The 24,012-nt window shown below is 35.5% G+C and overlaps 1 protein-coding gene across 1 annotated transcript; it reads right to left on the bottom strand.

Annotated features, from left to right (window-relative positions):
- Positions 1-6,628: 6,628 nt before the first annotated feature.
- On the bottom strand, positions 6,629-22,369 carry LOC120636660 (retinaldehyde-binding protein 1-like). The gene is made up of 7 exons (XM_039908222.1): positions 22,297-22,369; positions 13,480-13,667; positions 10,683-10,842; positions 10,110-10,171; positions 9,308-9,501; positions 8,189-8,393; positions 6,629-7,572 (listed from the first exon to the last, which is right to left on the bottom strand). Exons 2-7 carry the CDS (start codon positions 13,661-13,663, stop codon positions 7,364-7,366), a joined length of 1,014 nt encoding a protein of 337 aa, XP_039764156.1. The 5' UTR covers positions 13,664-13,667; positions 22,297-22,369; the 3' UTR covers positions 6,629-7,363.
- Between the last annotated feature and the right edge of the window lie 1,643 nt (positions 22,370-24,012).

The raw sequence follows: 24,012 nt of genomic DNA, 5'->3' as shown, positions 1-24,012 counted from the left end.
TGATATTGCTTTGATAAAGATATATCTATCTCAGTTCATGATACAGAATGCTTAATGGTAGAAGAATCAGCAGATGACTTTTGTATGGAGATTAGTCCGGCCCTATTAACAAAACACTTTTTAATCTTCACATGTTTTAATCTTTTCTAACTTTCCATACATTTTTGCCGGTTCATCTTTATAGCGTTTTCATTTATATTGTATTCATTTTCGAAGTAAACTACGCGTGGATATCGAAAATAATTGTTTCAAAATAATTTTTTATAATATCTAGATTAGCTATAAATACTAAGTTAAGTTAAGGTTAATTAAATGATATGAAACTTAATGAAATGCATTAATGTTAATAATGAAATAGTCGATTTTTATATTCATTTGAAAAAGTTTTAAATAAATAAGGCAGTAAGTGATTTAAGCAAATTAATCTTTTCAAAAGAATCAGGCCTTATTTCGCCTTCTCGTAACACTACACTGTGAACTTATGATAATAGTTTTATTTATATATAGAAAACAAAGTTGAAAATGTGCCTACTCAAAAAGAAATAGAATATTTGATGTGTAAACGTAAACACTTTGTTATATCACATTTGAAACTACAAAGTTATTTAAATTTGTAATTAACGGTTGTTAAGCAAGTCTTTTTAATTATACCTACAATTTTTTACTCACGCCTTCCAAGTTCTTAAAAATCTATAGCTTTTATTGATCGACGGTTGAGTAAATCTAGAAGTAAATCACCAAGGGATTAAAACATCTTAGTACCACCTAAATAAAAACTATCCATTTAAATTAATCCGAAATGGTAAAAGAGATTCGCTTGATGCAAGATGATTTTAAAAATCCAATGGTCGGATCAGTGTCACTTGTCTATAAAACCTAGACAGCCTAACTAATAAACTTCTATTTGTATAAACTTAAAATGCATATAAATATTTTCGGAACCGACAGGATTAAAATTAGGAGTAGATCGAAACTGCAACGTTTCCTACTAGATGACGCTACGCGTCGGTAGGAGAGCCGTAGCTTAGTTGGTGAAAGCGCTCAGGCCGCGATTGTCCGAGAGTCGCAGGTTCAAATCCTGTCGGTTCCGAAATTTTTTATATGCATTTTAAATTTATAAAAATTGATAATTCCTCCAAGCGTAGGTAAAAACACTAATAAAAAATTATAAAAATACAATAAACTTCTATATCGGGTATATAATATAAATTGTATATAATACACATTGATTTCTCTCTTTCCGTCCCCGTTAATCTAATTTTTATAACAAGAAAACTACAATTGCTATTCAACGTTCACACCCAAGTGTTTATGTGTTTACGTTTGCACAGCTGCAAAGTGGGCAGTTCTTTTTAGCTTGGAATAGTTTAATCAGTAAAGTGCCTAGTAATCACCTGTTTACCTCATTGACTGCGGAGATCATAATGCGGAAATAATGCAATAGTGTTAGATGCTAGACTTTCGTTTTACATGTGCCTATAGTACTGCGCAAAATGTTAACAGATAGCAAGAGCAATTTTAAGAGGTTGTTTTATAGATGATTCTTTGGAATTGATTGTATAGGATAGTAATATACTCCTGACCTGTGACAGTGATAACTGCTGTAGTCCTATTTGAAGCCCCTTAAAATAGCTCTTTGCCCCATGATTAAGACGTTCCTCGTAACTTAGTTCTACAGACTTAAAGAAAAACTGGCCTAAAAAAGCAGCCAAATGTTTGCGTAACCATGTCATTTGGGTACAATGGCTGTATAGTTTTTATTATGTCTGTAGTACCATTTAAAAAGCTATAAACTTACGAAATAATAGTCTGAAATGGTCTTGCGACGTATTCACAAAACATGTGCTCTGATTGGTCGTAAATAATTTTCATCCACTGTGTGAAGTCTTCATAGCGTTTGTATGTATCACGGGTGTTAGAATATCGCATTTCAAATTAATAACGAATATATATTATCAAAAAAAAAAAACATAAACGTGTTGCTGTTCTATGATGGTCTGTTACTGCCTTCTCGAGAAATTTAATAGGCCTGTAATAGTAGACATATACACATCTGCATTTAAAGGCAATCAGTTTTTTTTCGTGATCAGATAGATGGCGTTAGCGATATCAAGCACCTGATTACGTGATACTCGAATTCTCAGGGGGCAGAATTGGGTTACGTGGGATTTCTATCCACTAAAATTCGGGATCTCGTAAGAACGCACCGGTGCCTCCCTTTTTGCCTTTTGGGCACGTCCCGCAGAAAAAACGCTTCCGGCGGTATCAGAGTGTACGAAGCCGCCTTAATAAATGTACGTCCTTTGTTAACACCATAACTGAGTGACGAATAAACTTGTTTTTTTTTGCATAGAGTTAGTTGAAAGAACGGAGAGCGCTAAGCTTTTTATCTTAGGAAAACAAACCGTTCCTACGGGATTCTTAAAAAATCATAATAAACGCGGACGAGGAATGCAGGCTATCAATAATATGATTGGTTACTGTGAGACCTCATAGTAATGTTTGTGAATACGGGTGTAAATCTTCCAGTGGCGTGCGTATGGTTATGGTAACTAGTTCTTAGTTAAATACATTATTTAACTGTTTCTCTGCCTTACTACAATGAATATTAAATAAGATACATTTACTATTTTAGCTTTGAAATAACTTAATTGTAAGCGAAATCAGATGACAGGGTAGGCAAATTCCTTTTGCCTCTATGGAGTGCACGCTACTGAGTTAAATGGCGACGAAATCCCGTGCTTCTGGTAGTATTTTAATATGTAATATAGTTAAAATATTATAATTATTTAAAAATTGGCGCTAATCGGGTTATATATACAAATCCTTGAACTGAACTAAATTAACAGATGTTCAGTAATGCCATCTCTTTTTCCAATACACCCGAGAAAATTCATGCTAGTTTTAGACTTCAATTTAGCTTTTAGTTAAGGAATTATGTACAACTGAAATAGCACCATAAACACAATAAATAATTATAATGATTATCTTATAAGTTTATTAATACGAAATATTCATTAATGTATGATTAACAAGTTTTTTTTTCCATAAATTTCTGTAGTACATATTTAATTTCTATATTCTTAGATAAACTTTATCTAAGAGAGCCATACATGGATCTATTATGTTTATTTATATTCACTTTTATAGATCTGATTTGCTTATATAATTAATATATCATATTACGTATTAGTGAAGGCTAATATAAAGTTAAATCTGCCCCATAGAACCATCTGTGTATGACTCTTTAATTTTATCTGTTTTGCAATTTTTTTTTATATTTCAGTGTCTGCGATGATTTCTTCTTATTTCTGAACCAAAGAGCTTTAAATGATCTTATCTACTAAAATGCAATACGAATCGCAAGCACTTTTAGTTATTAGCCAATTAATGAGTAGTGGTAATAAATAATTAATCTACTGTGCAGTGGTATACCAAAAATTTAAAATCGAACTTTAATTTAATCTCATTGTCATTTCAGAATTGTTAAAGAATTCCTTTAATCAGATTTAGCAATCAGGGTAGCAGAGTTTTTTGCTGGTAGAAAAATAATTATGTATTATATTACCTTTCGTTCCTGCAACTGTATTACCCAGATCAATAATTCTAAGAATATTCGTATTTTCTTACAATGGTAAAGACTTATACATAGAGACAATAAATGCTCGTGTATGCACCCTTAATTACTTTAAGATTACGACACCGACAACTCGACTCTTCTCAGTAAGAGAAGAGTAGAGTGAATTTTTAGGGTTCCGTGCCTCGTTAATACAATAACTCTTTCAAAATTTACTAAGTTGTTTGTCTGTCTGACCGTTTGTCTGTTAGAATGAGTAGGAGTAGATCAAAATAAGGATGTTGCGTTCCCATTGGCGTTAGGATTTCAAGTTTCTAGTTTAACTTAATAAAAGCATATGGTATTTTAAAGCTTTCTATAATATTAAAACATCTATAAGATGATCAAAACCTTAATAAAAAGAAGAAGAAGATTCCTTAACTTCCAGAAGATATAAGGTCGTAAAATATTGTGAGACATACTTCTCGCCATCTGATTTTTTTAAAGTAATTTAAAGACTGCTTTATGGACTGAGTTAGACAGTCCATGTTCGTCACAATTTTTTTTTTTATTTATTTCTCCAGGTTTTGAAATTTTAGTAAAATTGGGATATATAAAGGTACTTCATATTAGATATTTTAAAATAAAGTTAACTTTATAGCTGTATAGTTTTTAGTTATTCATAAAAAGTGTTAAATAAATAATTATACGTTTCCTTCAAAGGTATGGAACCCTCGAGGCTAAAGTTTGATTCGCAAACGACCTTTTTTTTTGATTGAGAAGTGTAAAAACAATCCATTATCCATAGATATAAATCCACACATAATCTAGTATAGTATTTCTATTTCATACCTTTCAATATAGGTAGACCACCAGGAACCTTTTTGTGTAAATTAAATAGCGTATTTCAACCTTTATATGTAGATCCGGAGTTTACGCTTACTAAAACAATGGGTGAAGCCAATCTTAGCTAAACCGTCGCTTATGTCTTGAGATAGAAGAACTATACAAATAATTATCCTGATAGTTGGTATTAGCCCTGATAAGCCTTTCTATAAGAATGTAGTTACTAGTAAAGATATCTCTTTAAGGATATCAATTTAATGAATGATCCTAGCCTCTTTTTTTAACTTTCAAACCGCTTCATGAACCTCCAAGCAACAGAAGTTCAACGGCATGAGGGTGCAAAGAATTACAAAACCGCTCCGTTGGACTATTTCCATGCACAAACACAAGCTTAGTTTTAGTCCAGGGTAGTAGTAGGGGAATTAGAAATTATTAGTCATTATGTATGGCATGCCTGTTTTTAAAGCTTTGTCCCCGTCCCTACGTATAAACAAGTCTTGTATGGTGGCAATATACCCGGTTTATTTCTTGCATGCATTTCTTTTAATAAATTAAATTAAATATATAAAGATTTTTTTGTTTCTTTCACGTTTGGAGGTTTATAGAACGTATTAAATTTTAACGAGAATATTGTATCTATAGTATATAATTTAGTGTTCAATACATTTCACAGTAGAATTTGTATACCTTTTTATAGTTGTTGATAATACCGATTTGTATGAACAATCGCTTGTCGTTGTTGTAAGAAAATGCTTCGGGACAAAATTCAGCGTATTGTTTCTTAAAGTTCCTAAACATGCCAAAATTATTGATGTTTTTGTTACACGAGTAAGCCCTGGTACGCAGGCGTACACATTGTTTATTTTAAGCGCATAATATCCGAATTGTTAAGCGAGGAAATGAACCACGGCGTCAAAAAAGACATCGCTCAAACGCATACCTATTTTAGTTCGAAGGAATATTTAACCGCGATGGTTAGACGATAAAATTGAACCCAGTAATATTATTATTTGTCCACTAATTTGAGCTCTTATAACATTTTCAGAAGCACAGTCGTAATACCCCGAAACGAAAGAATAAAACATGTTATCTACTAGTTTATAAATTTTCTTACCTATTTACCTATGGGTATACCATTTTGAGAGAAGTATTCACTTGATACGATTATTTTGAGTTCAATTTTCAATTAAAAAAAAAAAAAAATGATGTGTACGCTTGCTTCAACCATTAAGTTAACTAAGTAGTGGCTAAGCATTATTATTGTAAAGTTGTACCAATGACGGACAATGGTTTCCTATTAGCTTAATGTGGCAAAGTTCTTAAAACCAGGAGCACATTGACAACAAGCCACCCGGACCATGATATCATTTGACTCAACGCGTTTGTCGTTGCCGTTGGTGAGGTGGCATGTATCATATGCCAGTGCCCTTGTCACTATTGCAAAAAAAAAATCCTTGTTCTTGATGCGTAGGAAATCTTGTTCCGCCTTTTACTCGAGTCACGCCAAACTTCCTACGTGCCATACATTGTATCTATAAACACTGTGACGTTGGTAAAATATTTGTACGAATCTTCGTTTGATAAGTGAGAGTGTGAAAAGTTAGTTAGTAAACGAGTTTTTTATAAATAACTTATCAAAAATTGATCTTTTTATTTAAATACATTCTACTTTATTATATTCGAACTTCCACCTGCGATCACGAACCCATCGGTCCACCGTGGTCATTATCGGCCTCCTCCCATTGCAAGAGGAATTTAGTCCTCTATTTAGTTTAGCAGTGGACAGTGTGCTTTTTATGATGAGGATTTTTAGATCCATCAATCTAGTAAGAGAGCTGTGCACAACAGAATTAGCACCATTAAATTCGGCAGTTGAAGGGATGTCGTAGGTAAGTATCATCATGTCAACCCATTACCGGCCCACTACAGGGCACGGGTCTCCTCCCACAATGAGAGGGGGTTAAGGCCGTAGTCCACCACGCTGGCCCAGTGCGGATTGGTATACTCCACATACCTTTGAGAACGTTATGCAGAACTCTTAGGTTCAGGTTTCCTCGCGATGTTTTCCTTCACAATCGAAGCATGTACTATTTTTAATTTCTTAAAACGCACATAACTTAGAAAAGTTAGAGGTGCGTGCGAGGATTAAACCTCGGCTACCCGAAAGTTAAGTCGAGCTTCTAATCACCGCTTCTGGGTAGGTAAGTAAATATAGAAATAAATGCATTGATTAGGTAAGATATTTATTATTTAAAACTATGGAGAGCTTTTACAATTACAGGCAGATTTTTCGATCGCTAAATAACGAGGAATATATTTTACGAATATTATTCGGCGATAGGAAAACTGGCCCTTATAACATAAACATTATTATCACAAGTCTTAAAATTAGAATACTTTCATTGAAATACTACAAAACTGATGAGTTAACTAAAATAGCCGCTGAAAACAGGCGGCTCCATACCGAATCTGGTGCTGCTATCCCTACAAAAAAACCCCAGCTGTAATTGTACCTTCATCGGTTGAGATGATGATGATGATGAAGAAACTAAAACCAACGGCGCATGACTGTTTTTGGAAATCCTAACAGAGGAGCCTCTAATCCTATGTATGTAACAGTGGAAGTCATTTCTTTGTTATAATGAAACCTGACAGTGTTGACTTTTCTGACGCAGTCGTGAGTGATGTCTCAAGTGGGAGGTTCTGAGATAGATTATTTTTACAATATTTCTTCATCTTATATGACACCAAAGTTTATGACTGAATTCCAAACATGTTCATAATCAGTTGCGATTTTTAAAATTTTGTACTGCCGATTTTGGTGGAATTTGAGATTACCCCACCCTATCACCTTATTGGGCGTTCTTTTTATGATATTATTATAAGATGGTTTAAACCTAATTATTGTCTAATGAATCTATCGCTAAACTGTAAATCCTAAGTGTTCAACGTATTAACGCATCAGTCGACCTCTAGTTTTCTGAAGTTGCCAGTCAGTCCTCGCATAGCGTCGCCCACAGCATCTGCGCCTGCGCAAGTGTTAGCGCCAGCACGCAACGCTGAGATAGCGCCTTCTCGGGCAGCTTCACTATACATTTCCAACCGAACCGAAATTTTGTCGTTTAGCAGTAGAATATCCCTTTTCGCTGCCATTTCAGCTTTCCATAGTTCTGCAAGGTCAATGAGAAAGTTTGAAATAAATATATCATGTTATTTAAATTTATATAACAATAGATAACTAACTTTATATATATATTTATTATACTTTATATATATATATATATATATATAAATAATTAATAGGTGCCTAGTACACAAAAAAATTGTTATCGAAAATTTGATTAAAGAACATTTTGCTTGTTCAAAACTTTACTTGATGAACAATAGTAATATTTAATAGAATGGAAGTTCTAAGTCATATGCCTGGGGTTGCCTCCTTAACCAAATATTGATTGTAATGGCGAGAAGAAAGGGCAATAATACTGATACACGCAGGATCACTAACTCTCTTATAGTGTACTAGGTATACAATAGTATAATAGAGGTCAATGCGCAGGATGCACGCAATAACGTCAAAGTTTATTTACATTCTATATCTCGTCTCGTCGTCTTGCTTTAAGTTGATAAAATTTGACACCATTTTGGAATCTCATTACAGAAAACTTATACTTATTTCTACTTTAGGTTTTTATCACAGAAAATCATCAGATGTTGAATTTACAACGCATAATTGCTAGGATTTCTGCAATTGTGAAAGATAGAATTTTTTTGTTAATTATAACTCACGTATCATCTCCTTCATGGGCATCACTCCACCGTATTCCTGCGGCAATAGTTTCTTGTCGATTTCAACGTCTTCTATTGACGTATACAGTTTCACACGTTTCCTTATCTTCTCTGAGATGAGACCCATGCCAAAGTCTAGCGCGAACTTTATAGTGGGGTGTACGTTCACCCCGTAGATTTCTTTATGTCTCAGTGGGATTGTGCGCTGGAAATAAGACGATGTATGATTAATAAGACTGCCTTTCCATCAGACTTATGTGACGAAGCAGATGATGTGTGTCGCTTGACAAAAATAGTTTCTTCGAAATTGTTTAGCTTTCAGCATTTATGTTTAAGAAAAAATCAAACAGCCCTTAAGGGTTAACCCTTATCTTTTTAGTAGTTTTAGTGTGAATCGAGATGAACATCCGATTATAAGATGTCTTAATTTAAAGTTAATAGTACGATAAAAGGTATAGTGGTATAAGGTGAAACTTGATTGAATAGGTGACGCGGAATTCTGAAGCAGTAACGGTGTTTCGGATCTTTGCTGTGCGCATTAAAAACCAGGAAGGGTTTGTCTTAAGGTTTCCTGATGAATAGAGGAATATAGAAATTAGCGTGGTGGGTCTATGCTCTATGATTCTCTCTTCTTTGATAGGGGAAGCCTGTGCTAGACAGGCAGGAGATAAAAATTATATCCCCCTATTATATCCCCTGACAGGGGATATAATTAACGTGCCCACCTGCTAAAACACGGGGATATGGAATAGGAGAATTTTACCCCCGTTTCTTATTACAAATAGATTATTTGGATATTATTTCCACTTGTGCGCCAGTTTTTTTTTTTGCCGGATTGTGTGTAGCTGATTAACCCTAATGATTTTAACAGCGTGACGCGGGCTTGTTGGCGAGCCTCGGAATGGGGCTCTGCCAGAAATAATTATTTGGATATTATTTCCACTTGTGCGCCAGTGCTCTGAGAGTTGATAAAGCTGTGGGAGATGATACATTTTTATCCTTTCCCCGCGGACATAATTGTCTCCTGCCCATTCTTGCCGTGCAGTGGTTCGTTGTTAGGCTGATGATGATAATGAATAGTTTATAATAATAAGAGCCGATGACCTTGATAAGTCTTACCTCCCCATTTTTAACTATTCTCACGGCCTCCTTCGGTGTGAAGAGTGTAAGGTGTGGGAAGCTGACTCCTGAACCGTCTGCGTAGTGCACCAATCCTCGGACTTGAGTCTCTTCATCCTCCATCAGGGTCTCGTAGCACATGGCCATGACTCGACACATATCCTGATTTGTGTACTTATACGGATCGAAGACACCTAAGGAATGTTAGAAACGTAAAAATAGATTGCATCAGTAAAGCCTGGTCCAGATAATACCTATGTTACGTTAGCAAAACCGCGGGCTGAACTGAAGAAACTGTCATTCAATCCAAAAATCAAAGTCTAGTTATTTAATAGTATTAGTGCAGTGGCGTGCACACGGTTTTTCCACGGTTTTGCCAGGGAATGCATAAAGAAAAAAGATGCCTTAAAGTGGAAAAATCCTTCGCATTTATGAGTTATACAAAAAGTTTAGGGTAGGCAGTGCTTTTGTGCATGTATTAAGTGCACGCCGCTTAGTATCCTAAACCTTTAACTGTTGTAATTAAAGGTAAATCGCGGTTCACCATTTTTACCTTAAATGTAACAGTTGATGTGTTATACAGATGTGATGAACAGTGTATGGTTGTCACGGCGTGCTTTGTTATCGACGCTTTGTAAAGAAACCTATTTAAATTACTGATCGCACTAAAACTGTGCAACAAAAATTTTACATTATCACGATACCTACTGCAATATGGAATAATATAAGGCCGATGCGACATTGCATCTACTTCCAATTAGCCTTATCTAATAGATAAATACATGGTTTTACGAATACTTACCAGGTCTGTATATAACGACGCGTCGGCCCAGTTTGTCTTTGTAAGGGCTCACAAATATGTATCTGAAAGGCAATAATATGCGAATAATAAATGAAGTATACATCTAAAAAAATCTAATATCTTGCCCTCTGGTGGCCACCTTATACCTATAGAAATCTTGTAATCTCTTTGATAATACATGTGTATAATGCTAAAAACCTCATTAAAATCTGCCCTTCCGTTTGTGCGCGTATAGGGCTCAATCTTTGCCTTTTTAAACCAGGTTACACTGCTTACGGATCACGGGGCAGGGTTCGATTCTCGGTTCGGACAGTTTTTTTTCCAAGAAATTCGTCTAAAGTTAAGTCTCACCTAATTGTCAGTATTCACTTCCGTGTTACCTCGGTGAGTTAACAATACTTTCTGGTTAAAATGACTTCATTAACATGCGATGTAAGCAATCCCACCCGAATTGGCGCAGCGTAGTTCGACAATGCTCTAAATCCCTCTATGAGAGAATAGGCTTAGAATACGCCCAGCAGTGGGGTGTAAATATAAGGACCAGAAAAATGAATGTTTAAAGACTTGACTTACCCTAGGTCAATGATCTCTGTCATAACGGGCAGCATATAGTCGAGCTGGTTGAATGCAATACCCCAGGATTGCCGGAGTAGAATGTAGCGCTCAATAGCCTCTTGTGCCATTGGAACGCTGAACTTTTTAGTCCTGAGGTAACGAAGTAGGTAAGTAGAGTCTGGAAAGATTTAAAAACGCTAAAGATGATTTTGATTTCGATTTTATGACGTAATTATTATATAATATACTCCCATAATTTACGTTCATCCCTATCCCTATCCCTACTAATATTATAAATGTCAATGTAAGTTTGTTTGTTACGCTTTCACGCAAAAACTACTTAACCGATCCTCATGAAACTTTGTACACATATTCTTGGAAGTGTTAGAAGTATTATACGATACTATTTATCCCGACATTAAACTCGGTTCCTTTGGGAGAGGGAATGAGTGTTTGACGATTACACCATAACTCCGACACATTATAACCGATTTAAATAATTATTTTTGTACTATAGAAGTTATAATATGTGTTTAATTTTGCCCAAACTGTGGTTGGAGATGGAGGACAGAACTCCTCAGCGGACAGCGGCAAACCCCTCATTTAAGGCTTAGCGATACTGAATACTTTAAGTTTTTTTTTATTTACAGCTAAATTTAATGCCACATCAAAAAACAAAATCAAACGCAGACGAAGTCGCGGGCAACAGCTAGTATGTCAATAAACTCCCAGAACTAGCCCAGAAAGTTGGAGTCTGTTTCCACCCCCGTGCGTACATACGTTAAGCCATCGTTCGATCGATAATAAGCATAAAAGCTCACCTATCTACATTATCCTTATTCCGTAGTATAGCAAAGCGAAATCATTATTAAAAAATACTAATTAAAAATGGGTACTCTTCAATTAATATCAAAAAATAAATAAATAAATTAGATAACTAATTGACTACTATTATTAAAACTGGAACAATACCTCCAATAAGGAAAAAAAATTAAAATTGGTTTTAGATTTTGCTTATGTAATGTAAGCTTATGTAACAGAGACAACGAAAATCAACCTGCATTGATAAACTCTTTTTAAATTCGTTGTGCGATATTGCCTGATCCCGTTACCAAATTGAGATTGTACATACAATTAATCAACAGTCGCAACAATTGACTTAACACAATTAATTGCTGGTGAAATTGTCAGTAGAATTACTGAGGAGCGCTTGGACGAATAATTCACACACACACAGTCAAACAGAATAACTGTATTCTTAGAACAGATGTTTCTTTTACACTTAAAATCACTCAAACCACACGATTGCCAATCAAATTTGATCTGTGGAATAATAGGCTTCAAAAAACAATACAAAATTTTATCATGGATCTTGTCTGGTCTGGTATAAAAGAGTGGATATTCATCATCATCATCACATAAACCGATTACCGTGCACGGGTCTCCCCCTACAATGAGAAGGGGTTAAGGCCATAGTCCACCACGCTGGCCTCAGTGCGGATTAGTCGACTACACAAACCTTTGAGAACATTATGTAGAACTCTCAGGCATGCAGGTTTCCTCACGATGTTTTCCTTCACCTTTGAAGCAAGTAATATGAGCATGAGAAGGGGTTAAGGCCATAGTCCACGACGCTGGCCTCAGTGCGGATTAGTCGACTACACAAACCTTTGAGAACATTATGTAGAACTCTCAGGCATGCAGGTTTCCTCACGATGTTTTCCTTCACCGTTGAAGCAAGTAATACTTAAAACACACAATTCGGCCCCCTGAAAGTGCAGTTGAGCTCTTAACCCAATGCGTTATCACCGCTTCTGCCGAGTAGATATTATAGACAGGCAATAACAGGTTCTGCGTTATATTGACTTTGTCGCTTCCTACGGTATCCGAAGGAGTGGTGACCAATGTATCCTGATCTGCCGTCACAACACAACATAACCACAACACGACAAAACACCATACCATAAATATACTGGGATTTTTAACCTTAACTTTAAGTAAAGCCTGTTCTACATGTGGTTTAAAAGAGCAGGTGTTGTAGGGCGATATTACTTCGTATCCGCGTTGATAGATGTGGTCCAGCAACTCAGTGCGCAACACTGCACGCTTGACTCAGCCTTGCGCCACCGCGAAACCCGCTCGCTAAACAACCTCTCAATATTTATTTATATTTATGCATTGGATAGAATCATGCATCAGGTCCGTTTTATTTTATTCCTCTACATATCCTGCGACTGCAAACATGTGCGCATGTGATGTGGTCATGAAGCAGTAATTAATAATGATACAGAGTACTGAGTAAGATGCACTAACCTTCTGGGGCATGGCAGTTATGCTGGAACGCTAAATCGCTTGTCGGCACGTCTTAGTCGGTGTGGTGGTAACCAGCTACGGCCCAAGATCAAACCGAAGAGAATTCAGAAATTATAAATTCCCAAATTACCCTTGCCCTGAAATCGAACCTGGGACCTCTTTTGCATTGTAATGTCAACCTCTCCTGAGGCTAGAGGATGCTCGGAGCGAAATGAGCGTAAAGATAAGTTTTGGAAGACCTGTTTGGTATTGTGTTCCTACACTATGAATATATTATAAATTGCACCAAGCACATTTGCTGGGTGTTATTCGATAACCTAAGTAATGGTGGGCTTCAGTTTCCCTTTCGGGGATCGAGTGTGAAGTCCAGCGTGGTTTAATAAGGCCTGATCCCTTGTCATTCTAAGAGGAGACCCGCACCCTGTAGTAGACGGATAATTGTTTGATATCTATGATGTTAAGTCTTAAAGTTTATTTTTAAAGTTAATTTAAGCGTATTTACCCATTCTGACAGCCAGAAACTTAGGATTCTGTTCCATCCATTTCCTTAAGGCATCAAGAGCTTGACATCTTGAACTTTCTGTTTCCCTGAGTTCAGCTTCCGCAATCGCTTGAGTTTCTTCTGACAGCGGGGACTTGTATTCGTCGGCTGGTATCAGATACCGCTTCGTTAGCCTTCGTGACATGGTTCTACGGATAAGGAAAAATCAGTAAGTAAAAAGTAGGTGTACAGTAAGTAAACAAAGCATTAATTTGTGGAAATGGAACTCCCTACGAAAGACCTATACCCAGCAGTGGGCGTCTATTGGTTGACATGATGATGATAATGAAGACAGTGGATATTTTACTGCGAATTACAAATGTATCTATTTCCTAGTGTATCGAGTAGATGGATTGGAACAAGAAGTAGCCGATGGAAACTCAGCAGTTTCTCTCTTCCAAATTTAATATATATTTATCTGGAACAGTGCTATTTTCTAGATAGAAGTTACAATTAATAGGTAAGACTAAGAACCTTAATATTTTAAGATCCGATACTAGTACAGAAATACAGAAGTTGTAGCAGAAGTTCTACATTTAGTGTTATCATGAATAGATTGCAATTGACTGCTAGTTCCAAAAATAGATGTAGAAAAACTCAGGTAGTAAACAGATAATAACCGGTTTGATAAAATAAATACTATTAGTTAAGTACTTATTAACGACTCTGTTATGTAAAAAATATGCAAAAACATTTAAGTAGTTAATAAGAGTTAGATACTGCAAACATGCATGATCCTAACTAGCATAGATTATGTTGAAAACAGGTATATTATAATTATTGGGGAACAAAATAATATTTTTTTTCGTTAAGTTACTCGTTTTTAGACGTACGGAACAATTGATGTGCGCGACTGTATCGCACATTGCCTGTATTTTTAGAGTTACTCTAGATATTTCGCTCATTAAGTAATTATGTTCTTTATGAAAGTGCGTGGGCGTTGTATCTATTGTGCAACAGACATCTCTACTTCGTTTTAATAGTCTTGTTTACCTCTCCATATATTAGTAAACTACCTAGTTTGAATGTTGCAAGCGTGCTTTAAAAGGGGTCTAATATAGTCTAATCTAACAAGTATTAGGTTAACCGTCCGGAGTAAAGTAATCAGGACCCAATGACTCTGACAAATATTTAAGCCATCGGCCGCGGTAATTTTCACCAACATTATATTGTTATGATAATCGTTATGAGACTCCTTCTCGGGGGGGACCGATTTCTTTACTTTTGACACAAACTATTTAGCAAACTTGTCCTGTGAAGTTGAGAAAGCAGATACTTATGCCTACTCAGAAAGTTACTTAATTCTTATTACGTACACTTACGAGTTTTATTATTAATAAAATTTTTGTGAATTCGGTTTTGTTTTTATATATTTTGATTGTAGAACTTAAAGATGAATAGTAAATAAATAAATATACTACGACAATCACACATCGCCATGTAACCCCAAAGTAAGCATAGCTTGTGTTATGGGTACTAAGATGACTAATATTTTTTATGAATAACATACAGATAAACACTCATATTCTGAAAAACATTCATGTTCATCACACAAACATTTTCCAGTTGTGGGAATCGAACCCTCAGAATACAGGGTCGCTACTCACTGCCTACTGCGCCAAATGGCTAGAATGGTTAGTAGTACTAAGTAAATAAATATCGAAATTGTAAGTACAACTTCAAATTATGTTATTGCAATTAAGATAGCGGGAGGCCCCGGGTTCTATTTCCGGCAAGGGCAATGCTTTCTGGTCTGTTCTGGCAGTGTCTACTTTCCGGTACGATGTCATGAAGAAACCATAGGGGCTTCGATTTAGTATTACTGCCATTCCTATAACAGTTAAGCCGGCTACCATTTTGTACTGTTTCATAACTTACCATCAGATGAGATTGCAGTCAAGGGCTAACTTATAGTGCAATAAAAAAAGTAGACACACGATAGATACACATGCTCCTCTCCAATTTCATAATTTACTAGTACATACTCTGCCTACTTGCAAAATATTTATTTACGCCTGAAACTATGTAGTAAGCAAACGAGAAATACCATATATAAACGTCTACAGACGTGCCAACACGTAGTACGTTCCAACCGAGATAGTACGCCTACTTAAAACCTATCAAGTCGTTAAATATCTTAAAGGCCTGTTTTGTTTTTATAAATTAATCATGGTCTGGGCTCGATCGTGTTGGTTGCTTCGCGAATCCCCATTCACTGTCATATCTTAAATTACACAAAAAACAGGTATCGAAAGGCGACTCGCTAAGATGAAATACGGTGCGTACTTATATCCACTTTAAAAAATTAAAAAGTTTAACGTGGAGTGGTTGTCTCTAATCTTCTTTGATACAGCGATTGGCACAGTGGGCAGCTACCCTGCTTCTGAGCCCAATGTGGTGGGTTCGATTCCCACAACGGGGAAAAGGTATATGTAATTAAAATGAATGTTTTTCTCTGTATTTTAATCTGTATTTTATAAACTTATAATAAAGTATTTATGTATACAATTCATAAAAATATTCATCAGTTACCTCAGTACACAAGCTACCCTAACTTTGGGCCCACTTTGGGGCTGGGTGGCGTTATGTGTAGTATATTTATTTTTGTATAAATGTAGATGTGTCTATGTATATTAACGCTTATGATTTCTCATTTACATTAGTAGGTAAATACGGATATAGATTATGCGAACAACATACGCGGACTGTGTAAGTACTTTATATAAATTAAACTAATATCATAGCGAGATTAATATACAATTAATGAATTTCTTATCGATAAGGTTGTCTAGAACCACACCGCTTTGCTTACATCTATCGTAAAACAGAATAATAACTTATGCTGCACACACGTAAGCAGTGATTGTATATTTTTATAGTTGGAGTTGTAAGTTGGTGTATATGTCGAGGCTATTAGGTGCAAGTTTTGTGCCTCTGTCGCACGCAACGTTGGGCAACAGACCGCCGCAGTCAATGCTTGGGCAACACTTAATTTTTCGTAGTTATATAAGCAATATTCGGTGTCTACTTGTAATAGCAAGATGTTGATTACGAGTGCAAATCAGATTAAAATGGAAGGGCCACGATGCACATGTTGCAATGTTTTGCCTCTATTATTATTGCGTACCCTACTTTAAAGCGCTTAATGTCGTTCCTTAAAGTTAAGTATCGCCCAAATCGAATGCCTAAGAATTTAGGTGACGTCTGTTAAAAAAAACGTGGTGATAACTATTGGTAAACGGTTAAAGTATGCCTAGGAATCTTAGATTAGGAGTTACTTAATTAAGCATTGCCTTGTTCGTCGTTGGTGAAAACAGGCATTAGGTTCCTATGGGAATAACTTGCCACAGCTGTTTGGCGTGTTGAACTAGGGTTCACGGATCTAGGGATTCCCGAGTTATATATAGCCTTTTCTATATCCAAATTTCAGTATCAGCCCAGTAGTTAGGAAATGGCGTTAAACTGGGTGTTTTTCTGTGTATTATAAGTATTTATGTGTATTATATTCATCAAAATATTCCCCAGCTTTTTAGTACCCATAACACAAGCTACGCTTACTTTGGGGCTAGATAGCGATGTGTGTATTGTCGTTGTATATTTATTATTATTTATAATTATCTGGGATAGATGCTCACCACTTTTCGATTAATTAGTAGGTACTGGACAATTGAGCCTTAAAAATGCCTCGATTATGAAAATAGAATAGAGACAGGGTAGGTTTGCTGTCTTCTAATTTATACATATTTAACATTTATTACATACACACCAATATAAGATGCATTTGTTTGTATAATTATTATAATTACTTTACTTTACTTGTACATGTACCTACCTATGATAAATAAATAAAATATTATGGTAGTACTAAGTAGGTATAAGGTGAAATGTAATTTATAAGATTGTTAATAAAGGCTTACTATTATTAAAAAAAAAAAACTTCTTAATTTTTGATCTAAACACGCGTCTGTGTAGATACTTTAGTTAGACACCTATAACGAGGTTCTAATACATTTTTAAATTGGGAAAATGGAGGCATCCAAAATCACCTGTTGCCAATGAGAAAAAAAGGTCTCCTCCAGCCCGGCTAGCACGGGCAGGAGACAACTATATCCCCGGGAAAGGATATAAATTTATCTTCTCCCACAGCTTTATAAACTCTCAGAGCACTGGCTCACATGTGGATATATCCAAATACTATAGGTGTATTAATAAACGGGGGTAAACTTCTCCTATTCCATGTTCCAGTGATTTAGCAGATGGGCACGTTAATTATATTCCTTGTCAGGGGATATAATCGGGGGATATATTTTTTATCTCCCGCCCGTTCTAGCCCTGCTGGTGGGAAGCTTGATCCGAAGTGGGTGGAGTGATGTGATGGATTAAACAAAACGTTACAACGTAGTGAGTAAACCGCAACAGGTAAATTACATAATATGGTGCCAATTTCTAATGCTTGTAAGCTGAACAACGTACAATATGTATGTAAATGAATGAGCATAAAGTAAATAATACTTATATATTTATTATTTACTTAAACTCTTTATTTGTACACCACTACACAGTTAGGAAAATAAAGGGCGAATAGTGAGAAACACAAAAACTGAAATAGAATACAAAGAATAAATACCTATACTACGACAATACACACATCGCCATCTAGCCCCAAAGTAAGCGTAGCTTGTGTTATGGGTAATAAGATGATTGATGAATAGTTTTATGAATAACATACATAAATACTTTGAATATAAACACCCACACACTGGAAAAAAAATCATGCTCATCACACAAACATTTTCCAGTAGTGGGAATCGAACCCACGGCCAGAAGGCTCAGAAGGCAGGGTCGCTGCAAACTGCGCCAATCGGCCGTCGAGCATAAAGTGTTTGCCTTATATTAACTTATTTAGTATGATTTCATTTTGTTCATTACATTGCCTACACCGGATATAGTACTTTTAACTTGTTTGTGTAGATGTAAGCTAGTTTACCGCTATTTATTTTAATGCGGTCTTTACCTATAAGTAGCTGAATATTTTGACTTCATACTGTATAAGCTAGTTGAATTTGTTCTTTTTAATGTAAGCTGGTGGTAAACCAAGTAAAAAAAAGTATACTTTTTTATTCAAACAAAAAGAGTAGTTCATCTGTTTTTAAATGTATAGTTTGTCTGTTTGTCCTGATTATTTGAAGTTATACTTCTTTTGGCGCGTTATGGAAAAATGGTGAGAGTAAATTTTTACGATGCGCACACCGTCACAAAAAACCGACACCCTGAAGTTAGCTATAAGGTTTGACAGTGTACACTTTCTATTGTCAAAGTCATCACGTCACGTCACGGGCTCATTGCCGTGATTTAATTGATTCAATTGTACAAAAATCTCAAACTTTATGTAATTAGTCTATTAGTATTCCAAATTTATTATTTCCATTTCTTTAATTATGTAGGAATATGTTCATTGCGATATTTAGATAAACTTTTTAACAAGATAATGCGTTATAATAAAACTTGTAATGTAATAACTTTTTTCTATTGTTAGTGTCGTTTTTTCTACAAAATTTGAATAAGGCGTAAGATACAATTTTTGAAAAGATTTTTATTTTGTTAACTTCTAACGCGTGTACATAGTACACGCGTTAGAAGTTAACAAAATAAAAATTAGACCAAAGACTAGACTGGTGAAGGACCGAGTTCGATCCCCGGGACTCCTTTACTTTTTCAGTAATTTAAACTTGGCACAACGGGCCACTTGCCCACCAATCCACACTAGGCCAGGGTGGTGGACTACGTCCTAAAACCTTCCTATTGTGGGAGGAGACCCGTGCCCTGTAGTGAGCCGGTAATGGGTTGATATGATGCTGGTGACAATTCTATTAAAGTTCATTATTTTTAATTAATTATAATTCATGCTAATTTGAATAATCTTCAAATCTTTGATAAAATCTAGACTTCATTAACAAAAGCCCTACTAATATTATAAATGTCAATGTAACTTTGTTTGTTACGCTTTCCCGCAAAAACTACTTAACCGATCCTCATGAAACTTTTTACACATATTCTTGGAAGTGTTAGAAGTAGTATAGGATACTTTTTTCCCGACATTAACAGTAGAGGGGATGAGTGTTTGACGATTTTACACCATAACTAAGACAAATCATAACCGATTTAAATAATTATTTTTGTACTATAGAGGTATATGTGTTTAATTTTGCACAAACTGTGGTTGGAGATAGAGGACAGAACTCCTCAGCGGACAGCAGCAAACCCCTCATTTAAGGCTTAACGATACTGAATACATACAATTTTTTTAGAACTACAACTAAATTTAATGCCACATTTAAAAACAAACGCAGACGAAGTCGCGGTCAACAGCTAGTAAATGATAATAAATCCTCTATTATGTACATACTAGCAACTGACGTAATTAAGTCGTTGGTATGTTATATTAATGTACCTATTAAGAATGTGTAGTTAAACTATGGACAGTAGACAAGTAATTTGGTTTCAATACTAATAAGTACACGTTTCGCGCTTTGCTAACATAATTTGCATTTCAGTCATACAACTTCTGTTGACAAAGTGTAAGGAATTTTCTTAAACAACACAGTAATGGCCAATGGCTTAAAAAGAGAATTCTTCGCCCAATGAGAAGAGGTTAAGGCCGTTGTCCACCACGCTAGCTTAAGGCTAATTGATGGAATACACCTTTAAGGACATTATACAGAACTCTCAGGTTTGCAGGTTCACGATGTTTTCCTTCACCGTTGAAGCAAGTGATATTTTAATTGCTTCAAAAAGCAAATATCTTAGAAAAGTCAGGATTCGAACTCGGCCCCCCGAAAGTGAAGTCGGAAGTCATACCCACTGCGCTATCATCGCTTCATTTCATATCAATTTTAGTTGAACATTATCATATGAAGATTGTAACATAAAAATACCAAACTCTACGAACACTATAACTACAGTAACACGTAAGTGTTTCATACTAAATCCTGGAACCTGGTGAGCGCTGTGGTTTTAAGTGGGGGTCCCGGATTCGAGCCCCAGCAGGAGCAATTTAGGAATTTATAATTTCTGTACTTTCTCTGGTCTGGTCAGGTGGGAGGCTTCGGCCGTGGCTAGTACCACCCACTCTACCGACAAAGACGGGCCGCTAAGCTATCGCGTCGCGTAGAAACCGATTAGGGTATAGGTATAACATGACTGGCATACCCCTAACAGGTTAGTCCGTTACTATCTTAGACTGTATCATCACTTACTAGCTGGTGCACTCAAGGGCTCAGTTGGAGTGGAATAAAAAAAAGGATATAATTAATTACAGCCAAATATACTTAGCTACTTATTCTCCAAGAAACATAGAGGACAGTTATAGAGTTATAGTAAACTTTAAATGTATTAAACTGATTGTTAAAAAAAATGTTATTCGATTTTATACAGTAATTCTGGACAAAAGATTATAGATATTAAGTTTAAGATACAAAACTCACACAAGTCTATGCAATTCAAAGTAATCTTAATATTATTATGACATTTAACACAACTATCATAAATGTGAAAGTTAGTGAAAATGTTTAGATGTTTATGTATATTTGGTTGTGAGAATTGTGTTACCCAATCACGCATAAGTAAATTGCTAAACGGATAGCATCAAGTTTTATATCTTACTACCTAGGTATTAGCATAATATCTATATATTTTACCACGAGTATAATACATTATTAGGTATACCGAAATTAATATTACAATACCGCAGTATATGATAACGCATTTATAATGATGAGGTAGTAAGTCTAGCTTTTGCGTTATTTTCCAAAAAAAAATATATATTGAGTCTTTAGCGATAGCTAACCTGTGGCCTACCCTGTCCACCATTTCTTTTTTTTTTTTTACCAAAAAAGCGGCCATGCATTATTCAAAGTAACAAAAAAACAAATAACAATAACTCGACCTTGAATTAACGAAAACCAATGGGTACTAAACGATGTCATTCACTTAAAACTTTTAAAAATTGCATTGTTTTAATTTAACTATTTAGTATTTATTTACCGTAACGATGTATAAATTTACGATTTTTTAAATTTTAAATCCTAACCTAACCCAGTGGTTGTACGAGTAAACCCTTTGTACCCACTGGTGGGAGAAGCCGGAGGATGCACCCCATTTTTCATATTTATAATTAATATTAATTAATTTTCTATTGAATTATATCGATGTGAAGTGTAATGAGCTAGATACGGACATGAAAAGTTAGTATAAAAATAAAATACTAAAATAATTATGCGTGATTGAGTAATTTTTTTCAATCACGCATAATTAGAAATAAATCGCGAAGTCGCCAAGCTCAATACTTTTGTTAAATATTATAAAGTTTTAGTTTTTAATTCTTATATTCGCACAGCTTAAAATGAAAAGATGAGGAGAAGGAAAGTAAATTTTATTGAAAAAAATTTAAAATGTTGAATTCCGTGGAACACATAGGTATTTAGATTCACTTGCGTTAAATTCAAAAACAGAAATGCAAGCTTGCAAGCAAGTAAAAAATGCGCTTACAGCCGATCGGCAGACTGGTTAAATTTTAGTCACTGGCGAATGACTGCGGATTATAAGAGTACCTACTCTTAGTTTTTAAATACCATATATTTTAAAATAAATTTATTGCCATAAAATCTAAAGGCAAATTATAAATTTGATAAATCATAATATGCATTTACACTGAAAGCGCTTTTATTAAGTGACACGACTCAAAACTTTACTTAATATGTGATACAAAAACAAACTCACGTGTCGAAATTTGCCACCGAAACTTGTATCAAAAAACGTGTACACTTCACCACGAGCCGGCCTACACTGTGCACTTAAGAAATGTCTCGGCTACTTTTGCTCTGTGATGCTGAAGTTACTACGGAGTCACTCCTTGACTATTACAGTAAGAAGTTAAGACACTGCCAGTGAATGGATGCAGAGTTTGGCAACATTTTACCTAATTTCTATACATAAGTTTCTTATTTTTATTGGCAGGTTTAGTGTACGGATATGGCGGTTTTTATACCATAAATGGTTCTTATGTAGCATTAAGCATCGTACCGTAACGATAATGGTTTTGCGGTAAGGCTTCGCTAGTAAGTTGGTAAACAGGCACGACTAAAACATCTGGGATGCCCACTTATAATATTGATGGAAGCTTTAGGATCATTTCTAGCTTCGAGATCATATTAAAATAATTTATACAACATTAACTTTGTACAACGTTTCTGGGCTTTAAATAGAGGATATTGTAAGAAATACACGTTGTTGCTAAGTTAAGGGCGGTTTGAGTATGTCGTGTCGTTACAAATGCGAGATTAAATATTAAATCCGTTCGAGTTCTGGTTCGATCTTATCCTATTTGTTGCATTATGGTAATATCTATTGTGACCCTTCTTTTTGGCGTGATGGAAAAGCTTTGTTGCTACCTCCCACCCTTGTGCAGGACGGAGGTTATGTGGGACTGCCTCCTCTTAAGGGGGTATACCAAAACTAAAAACCCTCTTGTTGGCTTTGTTAGACGTCCGGGAACATCTATTAAAAGTACTTAAAAGCTTTAGCGTAGAGGATAGGGGAATAAAGCGTTTCTGTTTTCATAGACTGAATACTAAAAACTAAAGAACATTAATTAGCAATAACATTTTTATTAGGGTATTGGTTATAAAGTAAATATTTTAAAAATTGTTTATCTGCAATGAAATCCAATCTGGACTAGGCCAGCGAGGTGGACTACGGGATCAACCCATTCCCAATGTGGGACTCGTGCCTTGTCGTGGCCGGTAATGGGTCGACCTTACAAACAAAACTTAATTCAAAATTAAAACATGTAACATCAATTATTATTTGTTCAAGGCAGCTAAGTATTATGCATTATTACCAGATGGTATAAAAAGGCATTACCTGTTAACTAATTTGTATTTTATTATTTTGCTTTAATACAAATAAATATGTGAGATTTATATTTGCATAAGACAAACATTTATATTTGAATTCATTAAAACAAAATTACACTTTTTATTTTATATTCCCGACAGGGGAAATTTCGTAATTTATACTTTTCTGAATTTTCTCTGGTCTGTTCGGGTCTGCTGGAAGACTTCTGCTGCGGCTAGTCACTGACAAAGGCATCGAGTGATTTAGATTTTCGGTAGGGATGTTGTCACGTAGAACCGATTAGGCTATGGGTTTAATACAGCTGCCATATAATGATACACCCCTTAAGTTTTAGCAGGACAGGTTAGCACGATCAGAGTCACTCAGTGATGGAAATCTATTTTAGGAGTATCTTTACGTGATCAAATCAGAAATGAGGAGATCCGTAAAATAATTGGAGTTACTGACACAGCTCAACGAGTCGCGAAGCTGAAGTGGCAAAAGGCGGGGCAAATAGCTCGGAGAACTGATAGATGTTGGCGTCCCAAGATGTTGGAATGGCGACCCCGCACCGGTAAACAAGTCGCCCATGATCGTAGA

Source organism: Pararge aegeria, chromosome Z (assembly GCF_905163445.1).
Source record: "Pararge aegeria chromosome Z, ilParAegt1.1, whole genome shotgun sequence".
Classification (NCBI taxonomy): Eukaryota; Metazoa; Arthropoda; class Insecta; order Lepidoptera; family Nymphalidae; genus Pararge; species Pararge aegeria.
Note: the sequence above shows the minus strand (reverse complement) of the source record. Positions and strands in the feature narration are given on the sequence as shown.

Bases quoted from the DNA above. Each gene is read 5' to 3' on its own strand.
- LOC120636660 (XM_039908222.1), bottom strand. From the start codon at position 13,663: ATGTCACGAAGGCTAACGAAGCGGTATCTGATACCAGCCGACGAATAC. The intron at 10,172-10,682 runs GTAAGTCAAGTC...ATTGCCTTTCAG, and splicing joins ACAGAGATCATTGACCTAGG to ATACATATTTGTGAGCCCTT. The intron at 7,573-8,188 runs GTGAGTTATAAT...TTGACCTTGCAG, and splicing joins GCCCATGAAGGAGATGATAC to AACTATGGAAAGCTGAAATG.